Source organism: Telopea speciosissima, chromosome 9 (genome assembly GCF_018873765.1).
Source record: "Telopea speciosissima isolate NSW1024214 ecotype Mountain lineage chromosome 9, Tspe_v1, whole genome shotgun sequence".
NCBI classification, from domain to species: Eukaryota; Viridiplantae; Streptophyta; class Magnoliopsida; order Proteales; family Proteaceae; genus Telopea; species Telopea speciosissima.
The window spans coordinates 45796297-45822381 of record NC_057924.1 but is presented as its reverse complement, the minus strand read 5'-3'; the positions used below and the strand labels follow the sequence as shown (position 1 = coordinate 45822381).

The window sequence follows — 26085 nt, the reverse complement described above, 5'->3', positions numbered from 1 at the left end:
TAGACAACAACGCCCCTTGTTTTAATTTTTGAATTGAAATTTGACCAATAAAAATTTGAGTAGAATTTTTTCATGAATCCAACGAAATTTGCCTATATTGTAGTTTACTTTTATCCTTAGCAAAATGTTAGTGGCAAAAGATTCCAAGACATGGGTGGAAAGCATAAAGCACAAACAAAACCTTGACTTCGACTTCGGAGGCGGTATTGCTAACGTCCATAAAAACTGACTTGACTGATGCTCACAGACGTGAGCTAGTTAGTAATCCGGTCAAAGAGAGAGGTTGTTAAGCATATTTGAATATGGGTTCTGCTAATCCTGTCAATCCGGGGGCAGCGTGCAGCACTTGTGCAGCACCTAGAATTGACAAAGGCACTTTGACTGCCTTACCTCTAGTCGGACAGGATGTTGGGCAAGGGTAAAGTGGTCAAAGCGTCCTGTCAATCCCAGGCGCTACACATTACTGTACGCTGCCCGGATTGACAGAACCTTTTTCCCACAGAATACGTGAGACTGGTCGGTCATTAAAGACTTCAAATTCCAACCCAATAGGAAAATATGATAATGGATCTTTTCAGGCTGTCCCTATGGTAAAGTGTAAAGTCAATGGATTAGTCTATGTGATGGAGGACCGAGAAGAGTTGAATACAAATTATAAAATGACATTTTTTTTTAATGAGAAAATGATATTTTTTTTAAAGGAAGCAGTTTTCTATCCGAGACGCCAGCACTCCCATGTGTCTATCGCTTTCCTTCTTAAAATAAGGGGGCAGAGGTGTCTTTTCACATGGGGAAGAGAGAGACAGATTCATGGGAGTGTTGGTATAGGCCACACTCCCGAACATAAATCTTTTTCCCAGTTTTTAATTATAACTATTTCCTTTACTTATTTTAAGTTGAAATTATACTGAGATGCTTGTTGGGTTCTCTATTACATGGATTAATCCATATACTGTCATGTCACAAATAGTGAGGAGTTATATTTCACTAAGCATAGTGACACAAAGAAAAGCCTTTATTTTTTTCAAGAAAAGAACAAGAATAGAATGTAAGTTCTGGGGAATGATAAAAATTTTCTCTACAATATATATGAATATAATGAAAATGTTCATTGTGTGTGTGTGTGTGTGGGGGGGGGGGGGGGTGGGGGGAGGGAAGGGAAGGCCACACTCAGACAAAGTGGGGGCCGAACTGATTGCCCCCGCCTCATGAAATGCGGAGATTCCACCCCCCAAGATGCCATCGTGCGCACTCTCATCGGCTACCAAACGCACTTGGCCCTTGCGCTCCCCTACAGAGAACGCACTCTCATAGATATATATAGGGAAAAAGAACTCTGTCCTAGAAGGTGGCCTACGCTAGCACTCCCATGAATCTATCTCTTTCCTCTTCATATGAAAAGACACCTCTACCCCCTACCCCCTTGTTGAGGAGGAGAGAGATGCATGAGAGTATTGACGTAGGCCACACTCCCGAACAGCTAATTGGGCTGTCAATATGTCATGGGTGTTCTTCTATGGCAGTGCTGTAAAGTTCCCAAAGTTTAATTCATGAACCAACAACCAAAGCACCAAAAACGAATCTTTTCTGTATCAAAAATTGGGAATCCTCAATTCCTAGCTAATGATGCAATCCATGACGAAATCACCATAGAAGTTCCTAGAAAACAAAGAAAACAACACCATGAAGGGCTGCTTTTTACTGGGCACATGTCTGACTGATCAACTAATGATCAATTTTCACAAACAAAAGCTATAAATACACTTAGCCATCAAATAGTAGTTCACATAACTACATCCAATTCAAACTTTGAATCTTTCACCACCAAACAAAGTTTCTACTATTCTCTCTTGCTTCCATTGTTCACTCCTGCAACTAAGTTTGAGTTTCAGTAACAATGGCGGATGAGGTACTTCTTTTAAATTTCTGGCCCAGCTGCTTCGGTGCGAGGGTGAAAATTGCCTTGGCTGAAAAGGGTATCAACTACCAATACAGAGAAGAGAACCTCCTCCAAGAAAAGAGCTCTTTATTACTTCAAGTGAATCCAATTACTAAGAAGATTCCTGTGTTGATCCATAATGGGAGACCCATCTGTGAATCTCTCATCATTGTACAATACATCGATGAGCTCTGGAAGGACAAAGCTCCTTTGTTGCCTTGTGATCCTTATCAAAGATCCCGGTCTAGGTTTTGGGCTGATTACATCGAGAACAAGGTATGTATTTGTGAACCCAAAGGGGGAAGTGAATTATACCATTTCCTTGGCTGCCAGCCTTGTGTAGCAGGAACATTTCTGCCATAAGTGTAGGTGCAAAATTTTTCCATATATGAAGGGAGAGGGATGGGTAAGCTGGTGACATACCGTAAGCTGGCACCCTATGTGTTTGAGTTGGGATCAGCTACCTGCATGGGGAACAGTAGGGACAGATTCCTACCCTCCATGGGCTGTGGGACTCACCTCTGGGGTGTGGGACCCACACCCCATGGAGGGTTTAGATCAGTCCCCACCGTCCCCAAGTGGGTAGCACTTCCAAACTGTGTGTCTTTATCTCTCTCTCTCTTCCCCCTTTGAAATGACTCCCTTGCCTCTCAAAGGGAGGAAGAGAGAGCGAGAGAGAGAGACACATAGGGTGCTTGCTTACGGTATACCATTAGCATACCTAGCCTTTTCTTATATCTAATGGACAAATTTTCTTTGTGCCGAAGAAGCAGGTTGTGCCGAGACACATGTGGGTGGGAATGACCACCCTGTTTGCCTGAATGGTAGGCCCATATGTCTGGGCACAAGCTGCGCTATGGCACAGACATCATCAACCCTTAATTCTAGGTATCTTAATCTAATCTATGTTTGCATTCTCATTTCTTTGTTGATCACTTCTGTTATTTAATTTCTTTACCCTGTATTGCTTGTTTTAATTAAATTTATAGTGCTATGAATGCATAAGGCAAATATTATACAGTGGAAAGGAAGAAGAACGAGAAGCAGCTAAGAAGGACTTTATAGACATGTTGAAAGTGTTGGAACAAGAGCTTGGAGACAAGCCTTACTTTGGGGGTGACAATTTTGGGTTCGTGGATGTGAGTCTTGTGCCTTTCTATAGTTGGTTTTATGCCGTAGAGACGTTTGGGAACTTTGGCATAAGAGCCGAGTGCCCAAAGTTGATTATATGGGCCAAGAGGTGCTTGCAGATGGAGAGTGTGGCCAAGTCTGTTCCTGATCCACATAAGTTGTACTACCATGCTCTTCAATTGCGCAAGAAGTTTGGCGTGGAGTAGAGAGAGAGAGGGAGAGAGAGTCTTGGGTTTTAAAGTTTCATTTCTTTAGTCATCTAGCAATTAAAGGGTGTCAGACACCGGTTTGGTTTCAGTTTTGGTTCAAGATACAAAATCTAGAAATCAAAACTGAATGAACCGAGAATAGGAACACAATTTCAAAACCAAAATTGATTCTACTTGGTTCGGTTTCGGTTTGTATTTGGTTTCTTAATGGGTTTTAATTTGGTTTCATATTTGGCTTAGATTCTAATTTATGTGTTTGGGCCTACTTTTTACATCTTCACCAATAAAAAAAGCCCTTATTTATTAGGATCATAGTCCACCAAACTTTTTTCAAACACTAAAAAAGAATAGAATTTATCATCCACCTTTGGTTGAAAAATTAAGGAGAAAATTTTCGTACACGATCGTGTAAACCGTGTATGTGAGAGGGTGGGAGTTTCAAGGCAGTAATTAATGGGTGGGTATGTATGCCTTTTCCAACTTTTTGTGAGAGACTCTCTCCTATACACGGTTTACACGACCGTGTACAAAACCTTTTCCCAAAAATTAATAAAGAATATAATTTTATCCGATTCCTTATTCGGTTTGACAATAGGTAATTTGCTACTGTTTAATGATTTTAGGCATGAAACCAAAACCGCACCAAACCGACAAAAGACTCCAGCTCTTGAAATCAAAATCAAAATGATTTATTTTGGTTTGATTCAATTCGATTTTAAATTGGCGGTTTTGATTTTCATTTTGAGTTCTAAATTGACACCCTTATCTAGCACCGATGCAACATATGGACTCCAATATAAACGCATCTTTGCATTGTGACTCAAATTAAATGGGAAGTAAAAAAATGAATTTATTTTTACAATTTCTTTCCATTTCTTGTAGTTAGAGGGTGGGAGAGGGTTGGGTAAGCCGCCAGCTCCAGGTAAGCACGGGTGTGCCCAATGGAGAGCGTGGGATGGAGAGGAGTTGAGGGGATAGTCTCAGCGGACTTGGTAGAGCCCATGGAGCCAGACCTGTTTGGAACCACACAGGAAACCATACATTCCATATTCAACTTTAAGAACTCATGGAGCGAAAAACTATAAACAATCCTTCCATTTTCCATTAAAATGTGCATACAACGGGATGGATCTGATGAGTGATGACACTACAGAAGTCCTACAACGTTTCTATGCCCGTCAAGCAAGAGACCAAAAATATACCAAGACAAAAGAACAGAGAAAAATTTACATATACCACCCCTGAGGTTTGACGAACGGATATTTTCATGCTCAGCTTTGAAAAATTCTACGTACCCTTTAGGTTTGCAAATGATAACAAATAAGTCCATTCCGTTAGTTCATGATTAATATTGTTAAAATCAAAAAATGAAATGACAAAAATGCCCCTTTGAAGAAAAAGAAAAAAACAAAAAATCCTGCAATCTTTCTCCGCCTTCACTTCCCTGATATCGGCCAAGCTGCAGGCCTTCTCCGCCTTCACTTCCATGATTGCTTTGTTCTGGTGTTACAATCACTCTCGCCCCAATCTTCTTCTTCTTCTCGATTTTAATTTCAAGTCTATAAAGTAGTTAGTAGGTCAATTAATGGGTGATGTGATGAATGATGTGGGTGAAACATTGCAATTGCAGGGATGTGATGCTTCAGTATTGCTGGATGGTTCAGCAAGCAGCCCAAGCGAGCAGGAACAACCACCCAACTTAACCCTGAGAGCTAAGGCGTTTGAGATCATCAACGACCTCCAAGCCCTAGTCCAAGAGCACTGTGACGCTGTCGTCTCCTGTGCTGACCTCATCGCTCTTGCTGCCCGTGAGTCTCCGAAAAGAATGATCTTGGGCCTGATCTTTCAGACACAAACCAAAAAGAAAAAAAATCTCTTTTCTGTTCGATTTTTCGTTCTTCAGGTATAATTCACGGCTTAACAGTGGAACACGAATCCAAATCCTGCAAAACGCCTTCTCCTTTGTGTTAATGATACATGCAACTCTTTCTCTTCTGTCCCCCCTGACCCCTTCTTCTAAAGCTGCCTCTTCCTTCAATGCTTACCCAAATAATAATTGAAGCCCAACCAAAGAGAAACAGAGACAGAGAAGAGTGGTTTTTGTGGTTCTTAAGAGTAAGTGTGAAACCCTAACACTTTTCCTAAAAATTTGCAGTCCGGGGGTCCAGATTACAAAATTGCCCTTAGCGAACCTGCTACCCGGTACCAGGAACACAACCGCAGTCCTCGACTTGTTGGCCACCAAGAAATTGGACGCCACCGACGCCGTCGCACTCGAGTGGCCCTCGTGGGTGGATACTACACAGCAGTCCTTAACACGAGTTCATCGATCGCATCCTCAGAACTGGCGGAATCGTTGCCATTCAATTGAGCGACAATCCCTTGGTTTTGCAGGTTATCATCTGATGAAGAATCAGAAGTGAATAAGAGTGTCAATCACTATCGATGCGTGTAAGACTAGGGCGATAAATAACCTCATCATGTTCTTCCGAATTGATTTCCATGGTGTTCCCTGCAACTCATCTTCCCCAATTGATTTGGGGAAGATGAGTTGCAGGTTTTTTTTTTTTTTTTTTTTTAATCTTTTCTTAAAGGGGCATTTTTGTCACTTTACCCTTTGATTTTAACAGTGTTAGTTAGGGGTGTCAATGGGCCGGTTCGGGCAGGTTTTGGTTCGGGCTTTTCGGTTTCGGTGTGACTTTTATAGAAATCGAAACCAAACCATTAAGAAATGTTCGGTTTTGGTGCGGTTTCGGTTTCGGTGCGGTTTGGTTTCGTGTCGGTTTCGATTTATGATAACGGGTTAAAATCGGTTTGGATTCAGTTTGGTACCGGTTTTATATAACTAGTAAAATCCGGTTAGTGCTAATTTTTCTTCTCTTTCTCTTTTAAGTACATAAAATATTTCAAATACAATGCATCTTTGTATCCTATATCCTATGGCCTATGGATACAATTGGTTGGGTAATCATTAACAAAGGATATGAGATAAAGTGAGAAACTATCACAACACATTTAGGGGGCAATGAGGCATTAGGCATTTATTGATTTACTTATTTATCAGATTAGGTCAGTTCGGTTTGGGTTCGGGCCTAACGGTTCGGGCTATCGGTGCACCGTTGGACTAGCCCAAACCAAATCAAACCGTTTGCCTCTCTGGATCCACAAACCGAACCCGAACCATTAAGAGTTCGGTCCGGTGTGGTCCGGGCTCGTTCGGGCTGGTTCGGGCCAGTTTCATCGGTTCGGGTTGGGTATTGACACCCCTAGTGTTAGTCATGAACAGACGGAATGGGTTTATTTATTACCGTTTGCAAACCTCATGGGGTACACAGAATTTTTCAAAACTGGGGGGTGGAGGGGTTGAAAATATCTTTTTGTCAAACCTCACGGGTGGTATGTGTAAATTTTCCTAAAAAAAAAAAACCAAGAGAACAAAAACATATATTTTTTTGGTAAGAGACCAAAAAACATATTTACAAGGGTAAATATCATCCCCTCCCCTCTAAGTATCCATAATATCAAACCCTATCCTCAAGTTTTGAACAATGATAATGCCCTCACTTACTTTTGAAAGATTCTGTCAACCGTACCCTCAGTGGCTAACGGTGTTAAAACAACAGTTCAAAAGACGATATTTCCATCGTCTCTAACCTCACTTTATTCTTTCTTCTTAGTAGCCACAGTCACCACCACGGTTGTATCCACCACCATTGCCGCCACCATGGCTATATCCTCCACCAGCGCCCTCATGATGTTCACAACCACTGTCACCTCCACCTCTGGGTTATCTGGTTTCAACCTAGAAAATAGGGATAGAAACTCCCAAATGTCATTTCTACCTTCTCCAAATAAATGGCCAAGCCAATGTCCTACAGGCTCTGCCTCAACTACTACTCTTATAGTGTTAGCTGTCCATATTGAAGCGTAGCTGTCAGTATTGGATCGTAAGGTTGTCTTCATTAGATAAGATTAGTGTTGACTCATTGTACATATCTATTGAGCTATTTTAGGAGTTAGTAATGGGAAAAAGGAAACAAACCAATGTGTACCCGATCAACAAACACAAGAAATTTTTCCTTTCTTGAGTGAACTTAATAGAAAGCAAGCATATAAAGAAATATAGAGCAATATATATCGAACACAATGAAGGCAATAACCAAGCTCCCAAATCAGCAACTCAATGCATCACAAACACACACATATGAACACCATCAATTTTTAATGTGAAAAACCTCCTCAATGAGAGGAATAAAAACCACAGGACCGTAGTCCACCAAATTTCACTATTTTCAAATAATGGGAATACACAAGAGTTTTCTCTAATAAAGATTAGAGGCATATAACTATTCCAAACATCAAGAGTAATATATATTTGGCATCTATCATCAACAAGATGAACTCCAAAAAGAGGAATGAAAGAAAATAAAAGAGATATCACCAAAACAGGGGCAACAAAAACGTAATTATCAGACTGAATTAGAAAACTCAAATCAGCAATCACAAAGTTCAAAATGAAGATCTGTCTTACGAATCTACTATCCAAAATTCAGCAAACAAATATCAATTTTTACAAACAAAAGCTATAAATACACCTAGCCATCATATATTAGTTCACGTAACTACCTCCAATTCAAACTTTGAATCTTTCACCACCAAACGAAGTTTCTACTATTCTCTCTTGCTTTCATTGTTCACTCTTGCTACTAAGTTTGAGGTTTAGTAACAATGGTGGATGAGGTACTTCTTTTAAATTTCTAGCCCAGCTGCTTCGGTGCGAGGGTGAGAATTGCCTTGGCTGAAAAGGGTATCAACTACCAATATAGTGAAGAGAACCTCCTCCATGAAAAGGGCACTTTATTACTTCAAGTGAATCCAATGACTAGAAGATTTCTGATTCATAATGGGAGACCCATCTGTGAATCTCTCATCATTGTACAATACATCGATGAGCTTTGGAAGGACAAAGCTCCTTTGTTGCCTTGTGATCCTTACCAAAGAGCTCGGGCCAGGTTTTGGGCTGATTACATCGAGAACAAGGTATATATTTGTTAACCCAAAGGGGAAGTGAATTATACAATTTCCTTGGTTGCCAGCCTTGTATAGCAGGAACATTTCTGCTACGGGTGTAGCAACAAAATTTTTCCCATATTTAATGGGAGAGGGATGGGTATGCTAGTGGTATACCGTAAGCTGGCACCCTATGTGTTTGAATTGGGATCAACTACCTACATGGGGAGCTGTGGGGACAGATCCCAACCCTCCATGGGTTGTGGGACTCACCTTTGGGGTGTGGGATCCATGCCACATGGAGGGTTCAGATCAGTCCCAAACGTCCCCAAGTGGGTAGTAGATACAGACTCTATATGTCTTTATCTCTCTCTTCCCCCTTTGAAATGACTTCCTTACCTCTCAAAGGGAGGAAGAGAGAGAGAGAGAGACACACACACTTAGGGTGCTAGCTTACGATATTCCGCTAGCATACCCAATCTTTTCTTATATCTAATGGCCAAATGTTCTCTATGCTAGGGGCGCATGCTGCGCTCAGACACATGGGGGTGGGTAAAATGACCACCTTGTCCCCCTGAATGGTAGACCCATGTGTTCGGGCGCAAGCTGCGCTGCGGCACAGAGAACATCACCCCTTAATTCTAGATACCTTAATCCAATCTAAGCTTGCATTCTCATTTCTTTATTGATCACTTCTGTTATTTAATTTCTCTTCCCTATATTTCTTGTTTTAATTAAATTTACAGTGCTATGGATGCATAAGGCGAATATTATACAGTGGAAAGGAAGAAGAACGAGAAGCAGCTAAGGAGGAATTTATGGACATGTTGAAAGTGATGGAAGAAGAGCTTGGAGACAAGCCTTACTTTAGGGGTGACAATTTTGGGTTCGTGGGTGTGAGTCTTGTGCCTTTCTATAGCTGGCTTATGCCCTAGAGACGTTTGGGAACTTCAGCATAGGAGCTGAGTGCCCAAAGTTGATTATATGGGCCAAGAGGTGCTTGCAGAGGGAGAGTGTGGTTAAGTCTCTTCCTGATCCACATAAGATGTACTACCACGCTCTTCAATTGTGCAAGGGGTTTGGAGTGGAGTAGGGAGAAAAATAGTAATTCCAATAAGAGAGAGAGAGAGAGAGAGAGAGAGAGAGAGAGAGAGAGAGAGAGAGAGAGAGAGAGTCTTGGATTTCATATTTTCACTTCTTGGCTCCGTTTGTTTCAGCGTAAAATTTTACTTGAAAATTTTTCTTCGGTAAATTTTACTTTGTAAATTTTCGATGCTTTTTCCATCAAAATACAAACATTGGAACGCTTTTCAACATGTAAAATTTTACATGTCAATTTTTTTGAAGTGAAAATTTTCAATTAAATAAAATTTTCTAGGTAAAATTTTATGCCGAAACAAATAGAACCTTGTTCTTAAAAATACAACGGGATGGATTTGATGACACTATAAATAGGTCCTACAACGTTTCTATGCTGGTAAAACAGGAGATCAAAAACATATTTTCAATCTCATAAGAGTTTATAAACATCTTCATTAACCATCATTCGTATACTTTATGTTTTTTTCCCGAACTTATCTGGGACTTGGGCTAGCCCCTAAGAGTTTATTAATGAAGAAATCAAAGAAAATAGGAGGGGACATTGCACCTTACCCCAACCCAAAGGAGGATAGAACTCTCAACAAAGACTTGGACCCAAGCCATACAAACCTTGGGAAACTGGACAAACTAAAAACGAAGCTACATTATGAAAATAGGCAAACTAGCTCTGTCTTCCCAAAGAATCCGCTGAAGATCCCACGAAGGAAGACTCCCAGCATGGAAGACGGATGAGGAAGCAGAGTCACAAGCTAAATTGGCAAGCCAGTCTGTTGCCCTATTATTTTCCTTGAAAGTAAAGGAGATAAGTGGCCGAGTAGAGCCAGGAAGAGTCATGATATCCTGAAACCAATACCAACCCCTCTACAAGTTACACTTTTTGGAATTAATCATTCTGAGTATACTGGTAGAGTCAGAGTTAACCATAAAATCCGTGAAACCCAGGTCGGAGCACAACCTCAAGCCATCCCTCAGGGCTCTCAACTCCGCAATCAAGTTGGTACACTCCCCATAATGGCTTGAGAAAGCAGCTATAACAACTCCCTCCATGTTTCTAATGACCCCTCCAACCCCTCCACAACCCGGGTTACCTCTGTAGGCTCCATCCACATTAGCTTAACAGAGGGAATAGGCGGCCACTATAAGAAAAAGGGTTTTTCACGGCATTTTTAGACGGGCCTTAGCGGCGTTTACTGGTAAACGCAGTCATATAGGAACATTCGACGGCGTTTATTAACAAACGTCGGTATATAAAGTATAATAAGTAGAACTCGTGGCGTTTATATGTAATTGCCGCTACAAGTACATATTTGGGGGCGTTTGGTTTGAACTGCCTGAGTATGTAACAATACAACAACGTTTATTTGTAATCGCCACAGTAGCATACATCTTTAGGGGCGTTTGTTTTGAATTGCCGGGGTATGTAAAAATACAACGGCGTTTATTTGTAAACACCGTAGTATCATACATCGTTGGGGGCGTTTGTCTTAGATTGCCGGGGTATGTAACATCGTTGGGGGCGTTTGTCTTAGATTGCCGGGGTATGTAACATCGTTGGGGGCGTTTACTTGTAAACGCCGTAGTATCATACTATATTCATCACCTGGCATATGTATTTTAGGGCGTTTAGGAAAAAAAGCCGTTATATGGGGAGTTTCACGAAAAAACTCCAAGCTCTATTCATTTCCCGCCTCTTGCCGCGCGCTAACGATATCCTCTCTAAACTCTCAAATCACAATCCCTCACGTTTCTCTCTCAATCTCTCACTGTCCCTCTTCCCTATCTAATCTTCACATTCTCTCAGCGATTTCTCCCAAATCTCTTTCAATCTCTCTCCTGCTGCAACCGTTGTGGACCATTGGGGGATAAAACAACCGATTGAGGAACAAGGGGAGGATTCTAGGGTTGGTGTTGCTCCGGCCACAACTGCCAGGAGCTCCAGCTTGTTGTAGCTGACATTGGTGTTGCTCTTGACCTCCCTGCTCGAGGAACATCTCCTACTCTGAGGTACTTAGTATGTTCTTACTCTTGTAATTCCTCTTTTCTCTCCTATTTCCTCTGCTAATGTAACACATTTTTCTCATTTAACCGTTCGGAGTAAGATGTCTTGCAACAACTTTCTTTGTTTTTAATGCTGGGAAAATGTATTGGTATACCAGTACAATGGAGGCTCCAAGATTTATTTGATAGGGCTTATAAATAGTTTATTTTGTGTTTTCCTTTAGGGAGAAAGAACACTACTTGGGTTATTTTATTTTATTGTTGTTTTGAATTTAATGGTTGCAGTGTTGCACTATTGTATTGTCTCTTCCTGAGGTATCAGTTTTATTGTGCTTTGGTGAGTCTTTCATGTTGGGATTCGTTGACAATAGTATGGCATTGACCGGCTCTACCACAACTTCTCTCTCTAAGGAGATACCCAGCGGCGGATTTCATGGGTTCTACATACTCTAACAAAACCAGTGCAATTCTATTTAGATAAGAGACAGTACTGAACTTTTTGTTTGGGTAACGCACTTAACTAACATTGGCTATTAAAGTGTACTTAATAGCCACATACTGACCCACTTGGATGGGTGGTCCATTGTTTGGGCTTTTTTCTTTTTTATGCCCAGCTGTCTAATGTAGTCAATAATTGGAAAATCATTCACTTCAGAATTCAGTCTAGACATTGAGAGTGACTGGAGTAGTTAGAACTGATAATGGTGTAATCCCAAACAATTTCTTCTGTTCAGCCCTAGCATATTCTTAATCTTCTTAGTTCTCTGCTGTTCTCACTCTCATCCCAGGTTCAAGATAAACAATCTTTCTTATCCATCTTTTCTATTACATGTTATTTCATTTGGTTAACCTGGAATCAATGTTGTTTTTCACAATCCCCCTCCCTTCCTAACCCCACTTCTGTTATGAGGAATGTGAACCGGTGGATTTCTGATTTGAAACTTTATCCCTCTGATCTTAGTTTTATGATTCTAAGCTTCTTGTCCCATCCCCCTCAATTTTGGATTACTTAGAATTAACACAACCTGACTCTCTGATCCTCATCAGTGAGTCAAGTTGTTTTACGACTTATACAAGAGAGGCTGGCTGGGCTATTATAGTAATTTATAGAAAGAACTTCATCTGAAAAAATTGTGTGTCCAATAGAACAACACATTTTGGGTTCTCTTTCAAGGCTTCTATGAGGATTTTAGACAATTGGGTGTCCTTGTTCAAGTGGACAAGGTGATCGACCCATAAATTGACTCAGCAGTTGCAAGTGCCAGTCTTCTCTTTCCTATACAATCCATCCCTCGAATTAGAAACCAATTCCCATTCTTCTCGGACAATTTGGAGGAACCTATTAAAGCTTCTGCAATGGAAGGGATTATCGCAGATTGCCAAGGGATATTCTCTTGCAATAGCTTACAGAGATCTCTTTTTGGGTCCATCTTTCCTTCCCTTTTTTGAACCTTGGATGCCATGGAATCTTAGAAAAGAGGATTGCCAAGAGCAAGAGTGGTCTTCACTTCCTGGCTTTCCATGCTTTTCAGAAAATCAAGCTCAATTACGACTGCCGGTGTTCCCATGCCTCTTCATTAGTGAAACCAAATTCAATTGTTCGTGACTGGTGACTTCTCAATTGAGGTGCAATGCTTGTGATATGGTTGGTCTCCGATATAGACTCGGTGAAAGAAATCGAAGTCGATTCAGGGAAAATGCTGGTTTGATTGTACTGAGATGAGGAAGGCCACCAAGGGTAAGATTTTGAATAGGTATAGCTCTTGTTGAATAAGGAAGAGCCTTTCTGGTGGAGGATCTGATTAGGCCTTGGATGGTGTAGGCTGTGGCATAACCTGTTCCATCTTTTCTTCAATTCAACCAAATCCTCCTGAAAAAAATAAAATATTAATAAAGGAGACACGTTGTAAGAACAAAGAGAACTTAATTGAAAGTTGTTTAAAACATCATCATCAACATCTCTTTACCTTGTGATGGGTGTCAGCTTTATATGGCTGCAACCAGTAAGGCAAGTTGGTTGGACCCTTGACCATGTCTTTGGAATTGCAAGAGCTAAGAAGAGAGGAAAATGGGTTTTGCTGGCCTGATGTGAATATGGCTGCCTCTTTTTCAAAATTGGAGATACAATCAGCACAACAGGTGAGACTGTCTGGTTCTTCCTTAGGAGTGAAAGGTTTTGTTTCTGGCACTAGAGATGTGTTTGGAGAGAGAGATACCTTTGAGTCAAGGGCACTACAAGAATGAAAAAAAAAAAGAAAAGATTAAATCTAATGCAAAAAAGGAATTTAAAAAAAAAAAAGAAAGAAGAATCTCTAAATTTTCCAGTCAATACAGATATGGTAAATGAATTTCATATATAGTAACTAATGCTCTGTTTTTATTTTTCTATTTATTGTGGGTACTGTATTTTATTCACATTTGGTGATTATCAAAAGAAAATTTCTTCCAGATCTATTCTAAAGAAGGGAAAGTGCAAACTCAAATGGTAAATAAACTTGTGGTTTAGTTGAAAATAAACAATTAGATCAATAAGTAAATGAACAAATAGAATGTATAAATAAAGAGATAAAATACAGAAACCAGATCGAATTTAATAAGTGGACCCTCTTTGAGAAGGTAAAACTAGAAGATATTTGGAAAAAATTAAAAAACAATAAAAAATCAAAACAATGAATATTAGAAACACAAATCCAAGCAAAAATTCAAGGATTTCATTATAAATCTAAAACTTGATGCGTTTGACTGAAGCAATTGATGGTTGGCTTACCTGGAAGCATGGAGGCTCAAACCCAATCCACCTTAAGGAACAGAGACAGCTTGAAGATTCCATTGAGTCTCAAGAGAGGGTTGCTTCATCTGGCACCTCATGTAAGTTTGATAATTTGCAATGGCCATTAACTGTACCTTACTGTTTGAGCAGCTATAGTCTAAGAGCAACCTTCCTATCTCTGCAACCAGATGATCAGTAGCATTATAACTACATACTTCTGCTGAGAATCCTCCCTCTTTCTCACCAACACCACCTTCAACTACCCATTTGAGATCTCCAGCATAGATGATTGCTCCCCCACCTCCTGTTACAAGAGAACCCACCTTCCTTCTCAAGTCTGCAACCTTCATCTCCATATCCTCTCTCTTCATGAACCTCAAAGAGACACAGGATAACTGAAATTTAATAAAGTGGGCCGATCTTAATTCGTCAGGTACCTCGCCTCTTTCCACTTTCACCATGAGCTCTGCAACCAGTCCTTTAGTAGTTGAAACAGAGTCCCCAACAATCACTGTATTCCTTCTTTTCTTCCTCATCAGAACCTCCAAAACCAACCTGAAATCCTCCTTTTCAGTGGCTGAATCAGTGAAGATGGAACTTAAAGGCTTCTTTGGAGTAGAAAAGAGAAGTGGGTTTTGCTCAGAATAGCAGTTCAACAAATGGGTCTGCCAGAAACTGCTGTGGTTGCTAATCTCTCTATGAGTTTCAAAAGGAGGAGAACAAGTAGAAGAGAGAATGCCACCAGAGCTGCTATAGCACTGAAAAACAGAAGAAGCTGAAACGTCCTCTAGGTTGTTCTTCACAGATGTACCGGAGAATCCAGCTTCTCTCATTACCCTACTAACACTAGGGTCATCTAAAATGGATATAATGAGCTGCTCTAGTGCTACCTTAATGGCAAGGAGAGGTTGTTGTTGCTGCTGTTCTATGCAACCCCTCCTCTGGTGTGCTTGAGCTCTCTTCAGTGCTGCAATGAGAGCATTTGAGAGAGAAGGTTGGCCATGAAGGAAAGGACCAGGTGTTGTTGGAAGTCTATTGAGAGCCACATTGAAGCAAAGTTCAAGAGCTCTGCATTGCAGTGGATGAGAAGTTGAATGTGGATGAGACTTGAGACAAGCCCTCCTTAAGAGACTGCACCTTGGACTCAATAAGGTGGCAGCCTCATTACAGCTTGACACCAGCACCCCCAGCCCCTTAATTCTCCCCTCTTGGCCTAAGAAGATCAAGATTGGGATTGGAAGTTGGAACTAAATATCACTTGTATGTATCTTTGCGATATCTATTCATCTTGGGTTTTAAAACATAGAGTACAGAGAAACAATTCTGTATTAAATCAATTATATACAAAGAAACACCAAAAGACAAATATAGAATCCAGCCTCTGGTTCAAACTTTGAAAATTTTCGGGTGCACAACCTTAAATATTCCTCAGTTCACTATTTCTTCCCCTATGCTATGTTGCTGCTATATTTTACATACAGTTATTTCTCATTGGATGTCATTTGTCCATCTGTAGTTCCATAAAACCATCCAAAACAAACAGATAACAAATGGAACAGAAATCCAAAAATCCCAAACAAACAAACAAACAAACAAAAAGAAGCCATTTAAGATTTCAGTCTATGTACAGAGAATTAGAAGGGAAAAAAAAAAGACTAACCTCACAAAACAAGGATGCTGTGTAATCAATCAACTGTCTCTGCAGCTGACTAACATCTATTCCTGCTTAGTGCGTCCTTTCTCCCCTCTCCTCCTTGACTATAGTTTGTTCTATCCAAACTGAGCAACTCTTCAGGTTAGTCTAGAGAAAGAAAAAAACAGAGAAAAGGAGGGATGATCCCTTTCCTTTTAGCAATTAAGCATAGTACTTGGCTTATGGGCCCTCAAATTTACCACAAAAAGCAAGATGTTTCAACAGGTAAATAGGAATTCTTGATTGAATCACCATTTCTGTTACTGAGTTCTTCCTTATCTTTACTTAAAACTGAAATCCCTAGACTCAAAAGAGCTGGTTATTTCAAAATCTCTCAAATGGGTGCTTAAGAGTAAATTTCTCAAAAGGAAAAGGTAAATGATTTGATTAACCTAAAGTTCCTCAAATAACATAGCCATCAAGGAGTGAATGGAATATAGGAACTAACAATTTAGGGATAAAGGCAATAAGAAGAAATTTAAGGTATGGTAAAACTCAACCCGGGTTGCTTTATTTTCTTCCATTCAGTTTCTGAGAAAATTATTTCTGTATTCGTTTATTGAGATTTAAGCAGATTTATTTGGTCTTATTTTCTGGTTCCATGCTTTAATCCTATTCATTCACTTGAAGAGAGTTTCATATATTGCTGTGACATTATTTTTATTTTTAAATGTTTTCTTTATTGATTCCCTGGTTCTTCTTTTGTGAACTTAATTTCTTTTAATCTGAGTTACTTTGATGCTAGCCAACAGAGCCATTCTGTAAATATAAATTTTGAATGGCAGTATGTATAGGAAAGAGGTGAGCATCCAAGTTATGTTAATTAGCTTCTTGCTCAAGAAGAAATGTGAGTTGCATGAATCATATTATATTCTCTTCATTTCCTGCGTACCAGAAGCCGTAGTTTCATTGGAGGATGAAACAGTATTTGTTAGCTATTGAACTCCTTGATCTCATGAAGAGTAGCTTGTAGCAGAGACTAATAAAAAGCACTCTAGAATGTTGATTGTGAGTGAATTGGTTAATGAGTTGTTTCAAAAAGCCCTTCCTCTGGAGCTTATTAGGGGATGATTGCTAATACAATTGCTATTTATTGCCAAGAGATTCCTTGGTTATGGAAACAATATGGGTTGAATGACAACAATCCACCATCATTTAAAATGTTTTCTTTTTAATCTGATTGCTTATAGGGGTTACGACTTTGAAATCCTTTTTCATTTTGATTTGATGACATTGAACCCTTCACTATATTATGATGATGATTCACCTGCCATGGTAGGCAATCTATTTCTCTGTCCTTATCCATTCTAAGTCTCTCCAAAACGCAGAGCATGAATGATATGAGACTCTCCAAGATGGCAAAAATTGGAAGTATCAAGTGTTAGAATTTTAGTTCTAATAAAATTCCATATGGACATAATTAAATCCCTAAACCAGGCTAATTAGGGTTTTGGTCCAATAAATTGGTCTAGAGGTCATATTAGAAAGTCAATCCTATCCCATAGAGTTTTAGACACCGAATCATGGCGGTAACTGCATCTATGATCAAGCGACACAGAGCCTTCCATGGTCATGAGAGCCCTCCACTCTACTAACATGGATGTAATGTGGTAGTGTGACAATACTCACATAGTGATTCCTTGTGTATTATCAATTTGTCAGTCCAAAATTTATCTTCTTTAAGTGGCATAGGCTCACTAGAGAAATAATCTTTATGATTCTAACGAATCTGTATGTCTCATCTTGAATAACTCGAGTTTTACTTTATGTGTTACAAGACATACCTTTAGGCTAATAACTTAATGCCCCAGCCTTGCTTAAGGTTAACACATTCCTTAAGTCTTTAAAACTAGATATATATACGTCATGTCAATAAATGAAACACCCAAGTGTTCAAAAGAATTTTGCATGCAATGACAACTGATACATATAAACCAAGATTTACCACACGGTAAAAATTAAAGATGAAAATAAACTTCATTTTACAATGGAGCAAAACAACTCCCACTAACCAACCGCATCCCATGATGCACCTAAACCCATGCTTATGACATGTCTCTAAAAAACACAAGGACGAAGACCTTTGGTTAGGGGATCTGCAACCATATCATCTGTACCAATATGCTCCACTGCAATGTCACCTTCCTTTACTCTCTCCTTTATGGTCAAATACTTGACCTCCATGTGTTTAGACCCTCTAAGTCCTTTATTGTTGTTTATAACCAACACAACAGAGCTGTTATCACAATATATCTGGATGGGTCTATCCACAAAATCTACAATAGTCAACTCCTTTATGAGATTTTTGAGCCAAATAGCCTGAGTAGCAGCCCCATAGCATGCTACAAACTCTGCCTGCATAGTCAAAGTGGTCGCCAATGTCTGTTTTTTACTCTTCCATGATACTGCCCCTCCTGCCATCAAGAAAACATAACCTGATGTGGATTTCCTGTCATCCTCACAGCCAGCAAAGTCAGAGTCTGTATACCCCACCAGCTTGAGTTCAGGAACGTGTCTGTAAGTCAGCATATAATCTCTTGTCCCCTTTAAGTACCTCAATACTTTCTTGGCAGCAACCCAGTGGCTAAGACCAGGATCTGATTGATACCGCCAAGAAGTCCCGTCACAAAAGCAATATCCGATCCGTGCAGGACACGAGCATACATGATACTACCAAGTGCGCTAGCATAAGGCACCTTCTTCATTTCATCCCTCTCAGCTTCATTTTTCGGGCATTATGTCGAACTCAGTTTGTCACCCTTGAGAACAGGAACATTCCCAGGTTTGCAATCCAGCATACTGAACCTCTCCAGAACACGATCAACATAAGCCCTCTGAGAAAGACTTAATAAACGGCAAGAACGATCCCTATGGATCTCAATCCCAAGAACAAAAGAAGCCTCTCCAAGGTCCTTCATGTCACATTCCCTAGATAAAAGTTGCTTTGTATTATGCAACATCCCTAGGTCACTGCTTGCAAGCAGGATGTCATCCACATACAAAATGAGAAAACAGAATTTGCTCCCACTGACCTTGTGATATATACACTGATCCACTTTGTTTTCCATAAAACCAAACGAAGTCACAACACTATCAAATTTCAGATACTACTGCCTAGAAGCTTATTTGAGACCGTAGATAGACTTCTTGAGTCTACACACTAGATGATCTGAATCATCCACTGCAAAACCCTCAGGCTGAATCATATAGATTTCCTCATCAAGATTGCCATTGAGAAAAGCGGTTTTAACATCCATCTGATGCAGCTCCATATCAAAATGAGCTACCAATACCATGATCACCCTGAAAGAATCCTTCGAGGAGACTGGAGAAAAAGTCCCATTGTAGTCTACTCCCTCTCTCTGAGTGAATCCCTTGGCTACCAGTCTGGCTTTAAACCTCTCAACTTTTCCTTTGGAATCTCTTTTGGTTTTATACACCCATTTGCAATCAATGGGTTTACAACCTTTAAGTAAATCAACAAGCTCCCAAACATCATTATGTTTCATCGATTGCATTTCATCTCTCATCACATCTATCCACAAATCTGACTGAGGACTAGAAACAGCGCCTGAATAAGTAACTGGATCGACCACACAACCAATGTCATAGTCATGTTCTCCCAGATAGACCTCATAGATAGGTGATATAGCTGACCTTCTCTCCCTGGTGGATCTCCGTAATGGTGCCACTACTGCCTCAACCTGAATCTGAGGAATCTCAGCTGGAACTGCATCAATGATAGGATCCTCAAGCGCATCCTGATTAAAAGAAATCTCATTATGTCAATTTATTTTAAAAATTGTGCACATATAGTTTTCTTAAAGAGTTGTTAGCCTGTGATTTGTTTTGGTCAAAACTGTTTTTAAATCCTTTTAAAAATAAGGAATTTAATGTAAGTCCAAGTGGGAGAATGTTAGAATTTTAGTTCTAAAAAAATTCCATATGGACATAATTAAATCCCTAAACCAGGCTAATTAGGGTTTTGGTTGGTCTAATAAAGTGGGGTTATTAAGTTATATTAGAAATCTAATGTGGACTGGCTTAGTGTGGGCCAGATAGATTCCTATTGGGACTGTGATGAGTCAGACCCTATAGGGATTACTATATAAGGAGAGCTAGGTCCCCCCTCTACCCATCACAACTTATTATTCTCAATTGCTATTGAGGAGTGCATTCTTGAAAGAGAGGGAGATATTTAGTGTTCGTCGTCCCTGCGCATACGGTATTCTCATCAGGCCAGTTACTTTGGGAATAGAGGGGAAGCACCTAGATCTTTGTTCTTTATTTTCTGCTGCAATCATCATCACTATGGATGCGAAACAAGGTTGGTGGTTCTATCCTTGTTTTCTATTATTTATTTGATTGTGTTCTTGAACGTCCTATGGAGATCCTGGCTTTTGGGATTTTGTCCCTATTCGGATCGATTTATTCTAACATCAAGTTCTTGTTAATTGGTTCTCTAGATTAGATTCTTTAAATCTGTGCTTTCTGCTCATTTTGTTTATTAGCTTTTTCCTATCATAGTTCAATATGCTTCAGTCCTTCCCCTTCTGAACTTTTTTGCCTTGATATTCTCAAGGGCCTTTCTTGGTTGCTTGTTAGTAGCTGAAGATGGGTTTTGATGGCTCGTTTCATACTTCTACTAGAAAACCAGAAATCCTCACCCAAAAACCAAAAGAATGGGATGCTTGACAGTAGATTTTCCATTCGCAACTCAGTTCCCTCCCCCCACCCTTCTGTTTATATACTGCCTTTTTTTGCTTTTCTTTATAAGCCATCATGTCTCTTTCATAACCACTCTTGATTCCCATAAGTAGTAGGTGAGAGTAAGAGTCAAAATCTCAACCTTATGCTGAAGAAGGCAGCAGTCAGGGTACTGGGTACGTAGTCTGTTCTAAAACTCTTGGATTTGACATATTCTCTTCCATAGAGTGGTAGTTACTAGAAATTCAGAATTTGGTATCATTCGACACTTATACAACTCAGACTATATGGTTACCTCTTTCTACACTTCTTAAGTTACCTATGCCATGCACCAGGGTTTTGGAACTGTCTGCAGTTTCTGCTTTCCTTATTGTACATCTTGACAAGCTACTATTTATATTCAGTTTAAAGACAACCAGCTGTTATAAAAAAAAAAAAAGATAGGACCACACGTAGGACCAGGATCTGATTGAAGGATTTGAAGAAAACTGAGAAACTAAATAGATTCAAAAAATTTAATGCAGTTTTAAAAAAAAAATGGTTTTTCTGTTTTTACTAAACACTACCCAATGATTGTATTCATGAGGGAATAATTTACTGATTTTAGAAATTAGAGAGGGGAAGAAGAGACGTAAAACAGGGGTTCTAAAAGATGTCGAACTTAGGAAACTCTAATTAAGTTGGATCAGAATCTAAAATAGAATTGCTTGGGTCTACTTATGATTTCCAGGCCAGAAAATAATATCTTAATAAGGCTAGACGAGGTATCGTAGGCTGGTTGCTTGTAATTCATATATCTTGATAAGGATAAAAAATATTAGACTATTGTCAGGATTCAAGAGAGATTAGCAACATAAACACCAAATCTAAGAAGAGTCCAAACTAATATGAATAAGATATTGTCAAATGATGCAGGTTGGAAATTGACAGAAAAATAGGGTATGTGCTTGGTTTGGAATCAGATAAGCCAAGAAGTAAAGAGGAAGAAGTACGAGAAGAAGGGAAGAAGGAGAACAGAAGAAATTAGAATGGACAAGAATAGCAGGTTCACACCTGTGCTGAATAGCTCATACCTTTGTTGAGCAGGGACATGCACCACAGACACTAAACAAACAATTGATTCAATCCATTCAACTCAAGTATGTTCAATGGGTTACAATTTTATATAAAGAAGAAAAAAAAAAAGAGACTCATAATCATATCCTAAAACAGAAGTTAAGAACTACTTGAACTCTATTCCCTTAAAGAGAGGATTTTTATACCCTTTTCTGTTTGTCCTTCCCCCCCCCCCCCCCATCTTCAAAGTAGTTGAGTGACCTTGATTGTGGCTCTAACTAGTTTTTAAAATGCATTGAATGGCATTGTAACATCACCTTTTTGTGGACTGCATGTACTGTCAACAAATATTTTGTGCATTCATGCCATCATCCATTGCCATAATAGTTTATGACTCTTAAAACCTACAATGGCATTTCACTAATAGATTGTTTCTTTTGTGTTTCTCTTTTTCTTATGCCGTTGCGTAAGATTGACTCAGTGGGCAAGGTCAGAGAGGTGGTTGGTTGCTCCTGTTGTGTCTTTGTAAAGGTGAGTAAAAAGTACAATGAAGTTCATGTTAACCCATTTTCTAGTTTAGCATAAATCTGATTTCTTTCTCTTATGGTTTCCCATCTTCCTACTGATGTGCAGGACTATAGGGAAGAATCGGAGGGTCTTAATATCATCCAGGAGTATGTGAAGTCATATTATGTTAATGCACTAAGAATTGAAAGATACATTGTTTAAGGTTTTTGACCTGGAGTCGATCAATGGGAACCTTTCTTTTTATTTTTCCCTTTTGTTATTTGTAGTTGATAATTAGAATGGACTAAATACAATTATTTTTTGTTGGTGGTTGTGAACCAGGAGGGTTTTATCTTTTTTTCTTGTTAAGTTGAGATTGAATTCATATTTTTTTAATGTTTGGTAATTCATATTAGTGGATGTTGGGCATTAGTAAAATTACTGCTTTGTGGATGAATGTGTATTTTTATGGTCTGAAATGAATATTTATTATATATGAAACAGGGGGCAGGGTGGTCATGCAGGCTGTGCTGCAGCACAGAGAATAGTTTCTAAAAAAAATGAAATTATTTTTGGCGGCGTTATTTAACAAACATCGCAATAATAAACACCACCATTTATGACGGCATTTAAGAAACACCGCTACCATATGTTTTACCCGCGTTTACAAACAACTGTCGCAAACAATATACATTTAGCAACATATACCGGCGTTTAAGACACGCCGCTATAGGATATTTTACCGGCGTTTATGTAAACATGCCGCAAATAAATAATATTATACCAACGTTTACCAATCTATAGTGGCGTGTCCCAAAACGCCATGATAAAGTATATATGGCGACATTTACTAACAAACGCCGGTGAAAAAATACCTACACGGGCATATGGCATAACGCCGTGATACATTTTCGACGGTACATTTGACGACATATGTGCGGCGTTTATTACAAAGTCTTCCATCAGTCTAATACCCATGCCCCCCTCTTTTAACGGCCTGCATATTTTCTGCCAGCTCACCCAATGACGTTGCTGACCCCATTCCGAGGATCCCCATAGGAAATCAGAAAAAATCCTATTAATCCTACCAATAACAGCCGGTCCAAAGTAGCAAGCACATGTATTGGCATTGACACCAAGATGTGTTTAAGCAGTGTAACATGACCCCCAACAGATAAAAGCTTTCCCTTCCAACGTGCCACCCTGTTTCTGAATTTCCCAAGTAACTAATTGAAGAAACAAACCTGCAGCTTACCTAAGTAAAGAGGGGCTCCCAGGTAAGTTAAAGGAAGAGATTTTCTTGTGAACCTTGTAATAGTCCCCACCATGTGAACCATGCGGGCTGTTGCATTAAAGCATTTATCTCTCACCACAAAACAACTTTTATGTCTATTCACCAATTGATCCGAAAAACCTTCATGCCTGCTAATAAAGCCCAAGCTTTGTTTCAAAGAGTTCTTTAAGCCTTTCGTGAAAATGATTGTATCATAAGCAAACAAACATTGAGACTCGGTAGTTAAAAGAGTTTAGGTATTTGAGAGTCTCTATCTAGGAAATTTTTTTGCTCCTACATGTGTAGCAAGAATGTTCCTGCTACAGTGCTAGAAGCCAAGGAAATGGAATAATTTAATTCCCCTTTGGGTTCATAAATACCTTCCTAAGTTTTACTATTTTCTAAAATACCCCTTAAGATCCCATTTCCTTGGCTGCCAGCCTTGTAGCAGGAACATTCCTGCTGCTACATCCATCCATTTAAGAGCACTATGGTTTCAGAGAATAGACATTCACCTATGATATTAACCAATTTCTTTTTCTAAAGAATTATTTGTTCTTAACCTATAAGAGTTTGAATGAAAACTTGAAGAGTTTCCTCCATTGGTCTTAAAGAATCACAGATTCGGTTAGTTATTTCTCTGGTTCACATAATCCCAATTGTAACTCCATTCTCCAGCGATCCTTTTCTCAATCAAGGGTTTCATTATCTCGCCTTTCCATTTAAGATCCATCAATCCTAAATCAAAGATGCATTTGTTAAATTCATCCGCCGACACTTGGGAAATCATAGATCCTCCCAACTTCTCTCTTTAAAATCGGACCTAATTAAAGTCTCTTGAGGTCATCCATGAGACATTAATATGACTGGCCATCAAAGAAAGAACAGCCCAAAGAGCTCGCCTACCATCCAAAGATTTTGCCCCATAGATAGCTGAACATTCCTGCACCGTAGAAGAAGCCAATACTGTAACCGAAAATGCAGTCCCAACATATATTTGTCCTTTGAACAATTTTAAGTAGTATATTATCAAAAGAACCTTACACAGATACATAAATAGTAACTTAGGTAAGAAGGCTTTTGGCCATTACTAAAAAATAAATGCAAAAAATAAAATTTACATAATTGGGTATTTTCTCCCACCCCTCCAATGGGGAAGAATCCAAGGGACTAAACTACTAAAGCAATGAGGGCACAAAATATAGAGCAATATAGAAAACCCCATAAAAAAGAGTGGCACTGCAAATCAATGCAAATTGGTAAGATCAGCAAGCTTGAGTTATGCTACGCAAGATGATTGTCTCTATAGTTAGACCTGGTCCAAACCCTAATAGCACTCCCCAATCAAATCCTTCTCCAGTTGTGGCTTTTCCTTCCTTCATAGATTTATTCCTCATCTCATCCAAAATGAACATCATAGTGGGGCTTGACATATTACCATATTCGCTCAACACTTTCCTTGATGCCTTCAGTTTCTCCTCCTTCAAACCAAGGGTTACTTCAATCAGGTCCAAAATTGCTGGACCACCAGGGTGAGACACCCAAAAAATGGAGTTCCAATCATTAATACCAATCTTGTTGAATGCTTCCTCCAAGCATTTTCCGATGTTCCCCGAAATAGTTTTGGCTACATCCTTGGATAAGCTGATTGAAAGACCTGTTTGACGCAAGTGACCTTCAACCATATCATCCGAGTCTGGGAGAATTCGAGATCCTGACGAGGATGGGAAGATCTTGCACAGCTTTCAGTCCTCTGTTCCATGGGTATGGGTGGTGGTGGTAGTATCGGACCTCAACTTCTTGGTAATCTAGTTGTTGGGGTATTACGGTCTCCATCTACTGCCTAATGAATCCTTTGATCAGCTTGCTGGTCTATAGCATCTGGAGTTGCAAGCCTCTGACCTGAGCATTGGTAGTTAGTGTGTTGGGGTTGAGGGGCTGTGGCAAAGGCAGCGGTGGTGGCAATTGCTCTGCAGGAAGCTCTTTGTTGTCTTGGTTAGGCGGTACAACTGCTGTTGGACGGCCTCTGGTTGGTGACGAGGGTGTCCGTGGGGGGCCATCATCCCTCTGGGGGGTAGTCGCCCTCTCCGAGCACGTTCTTCGCCATTGCAAGATGTTTCTAGTGGGGGTATCTCCCTCCTGGGTTGCTGGAGTAGCGATTTGCTCTAACCATGGGTAGAGAATTTGAGTGGGTATAAATGAAGGCGATCGTTCCCACAGATGGTGCCAAACTGTTGGATCGAGAAATCTCCACAAGCTATCTTCTTGTCTAATCGCCTGTATAGAAAGGGGATACTAGAGAGCCGGTTTGCACCAGCAGGGGACTCTTTGATGCCTAAGTCATATCTCTTTGAGCAACGATCGAGGATAATCTAGATGGTTTGTAAGTGGTCATACCTGAGTATATATAGGGTTCGCGACCCCAAGATGCAGTCGGGGGGAGAGTCCCAACATTGTAAGTTTTATCTTTTGTAAGAGAACCACTGATAGAGTCCTTTGAGGATTGCAATCTCTGATCTGCAGGGATCGTAGGGCGCTTTTTTGGTAGTTTCCTTAAAGGAGTAGATTAGCATGTGGCCATTTTAGTATTTTCCATATGGGATTAGGTGACGGGAGTGATCTGGTAATCTCTGCTTATTATGAAGTCGTGATCTCTTGATTACGTGGCATAACCTTATTGGGTGGCCATAT

General features: G+C 39.7%; 1 protein-coding gene, 1 non-coding gene and 2 pseudogenes across 2 annotated transcripts; 2 read left to right on the top strand and 2 right to left on the bottom strand.

The window, feature by feature from the left end:
• Positions 1-1897: 1897 nt before the first annotated feature.
• Positions 1898-3276, top strand: LOC122638955 (probable glutathione S-transferase). Its single transcript, XM_043831805.1, has 2 exons — positions 1898-2215; positions 2929-3276. The coding sequence occupies exons 1-2, from the start codon at positions 1898-1900 to the stop codon at positions 3274-3276; spliced, it is 666 nt and encodes a 221-aa protein (XP_043687740.1).
• Positions 3277-5689: 2413 nt separating this feature from the next.
• On the bottom strand, positions 5690-5765 carry LOC122641179. The gene has a single exon (XR_006329829.1). It is a non-coding gene; the product is annotated as a small nucleolar RNA U31b (small nucleolar RNA).
• Positions 5766-8007: 2242 nt separating this feature from the next.
• Positions 8008-9397, top strand: LOC122640804 (annotated as a pseudogene).
• Positions 9398-12492: 3095 nt separating this feature from the next.
• Positions 12493-25079, bottom strand: LOC122638954 (annotated as a pseudogene).
• Positions 25080-26085: the final 1006 nt, after the last annotated feature.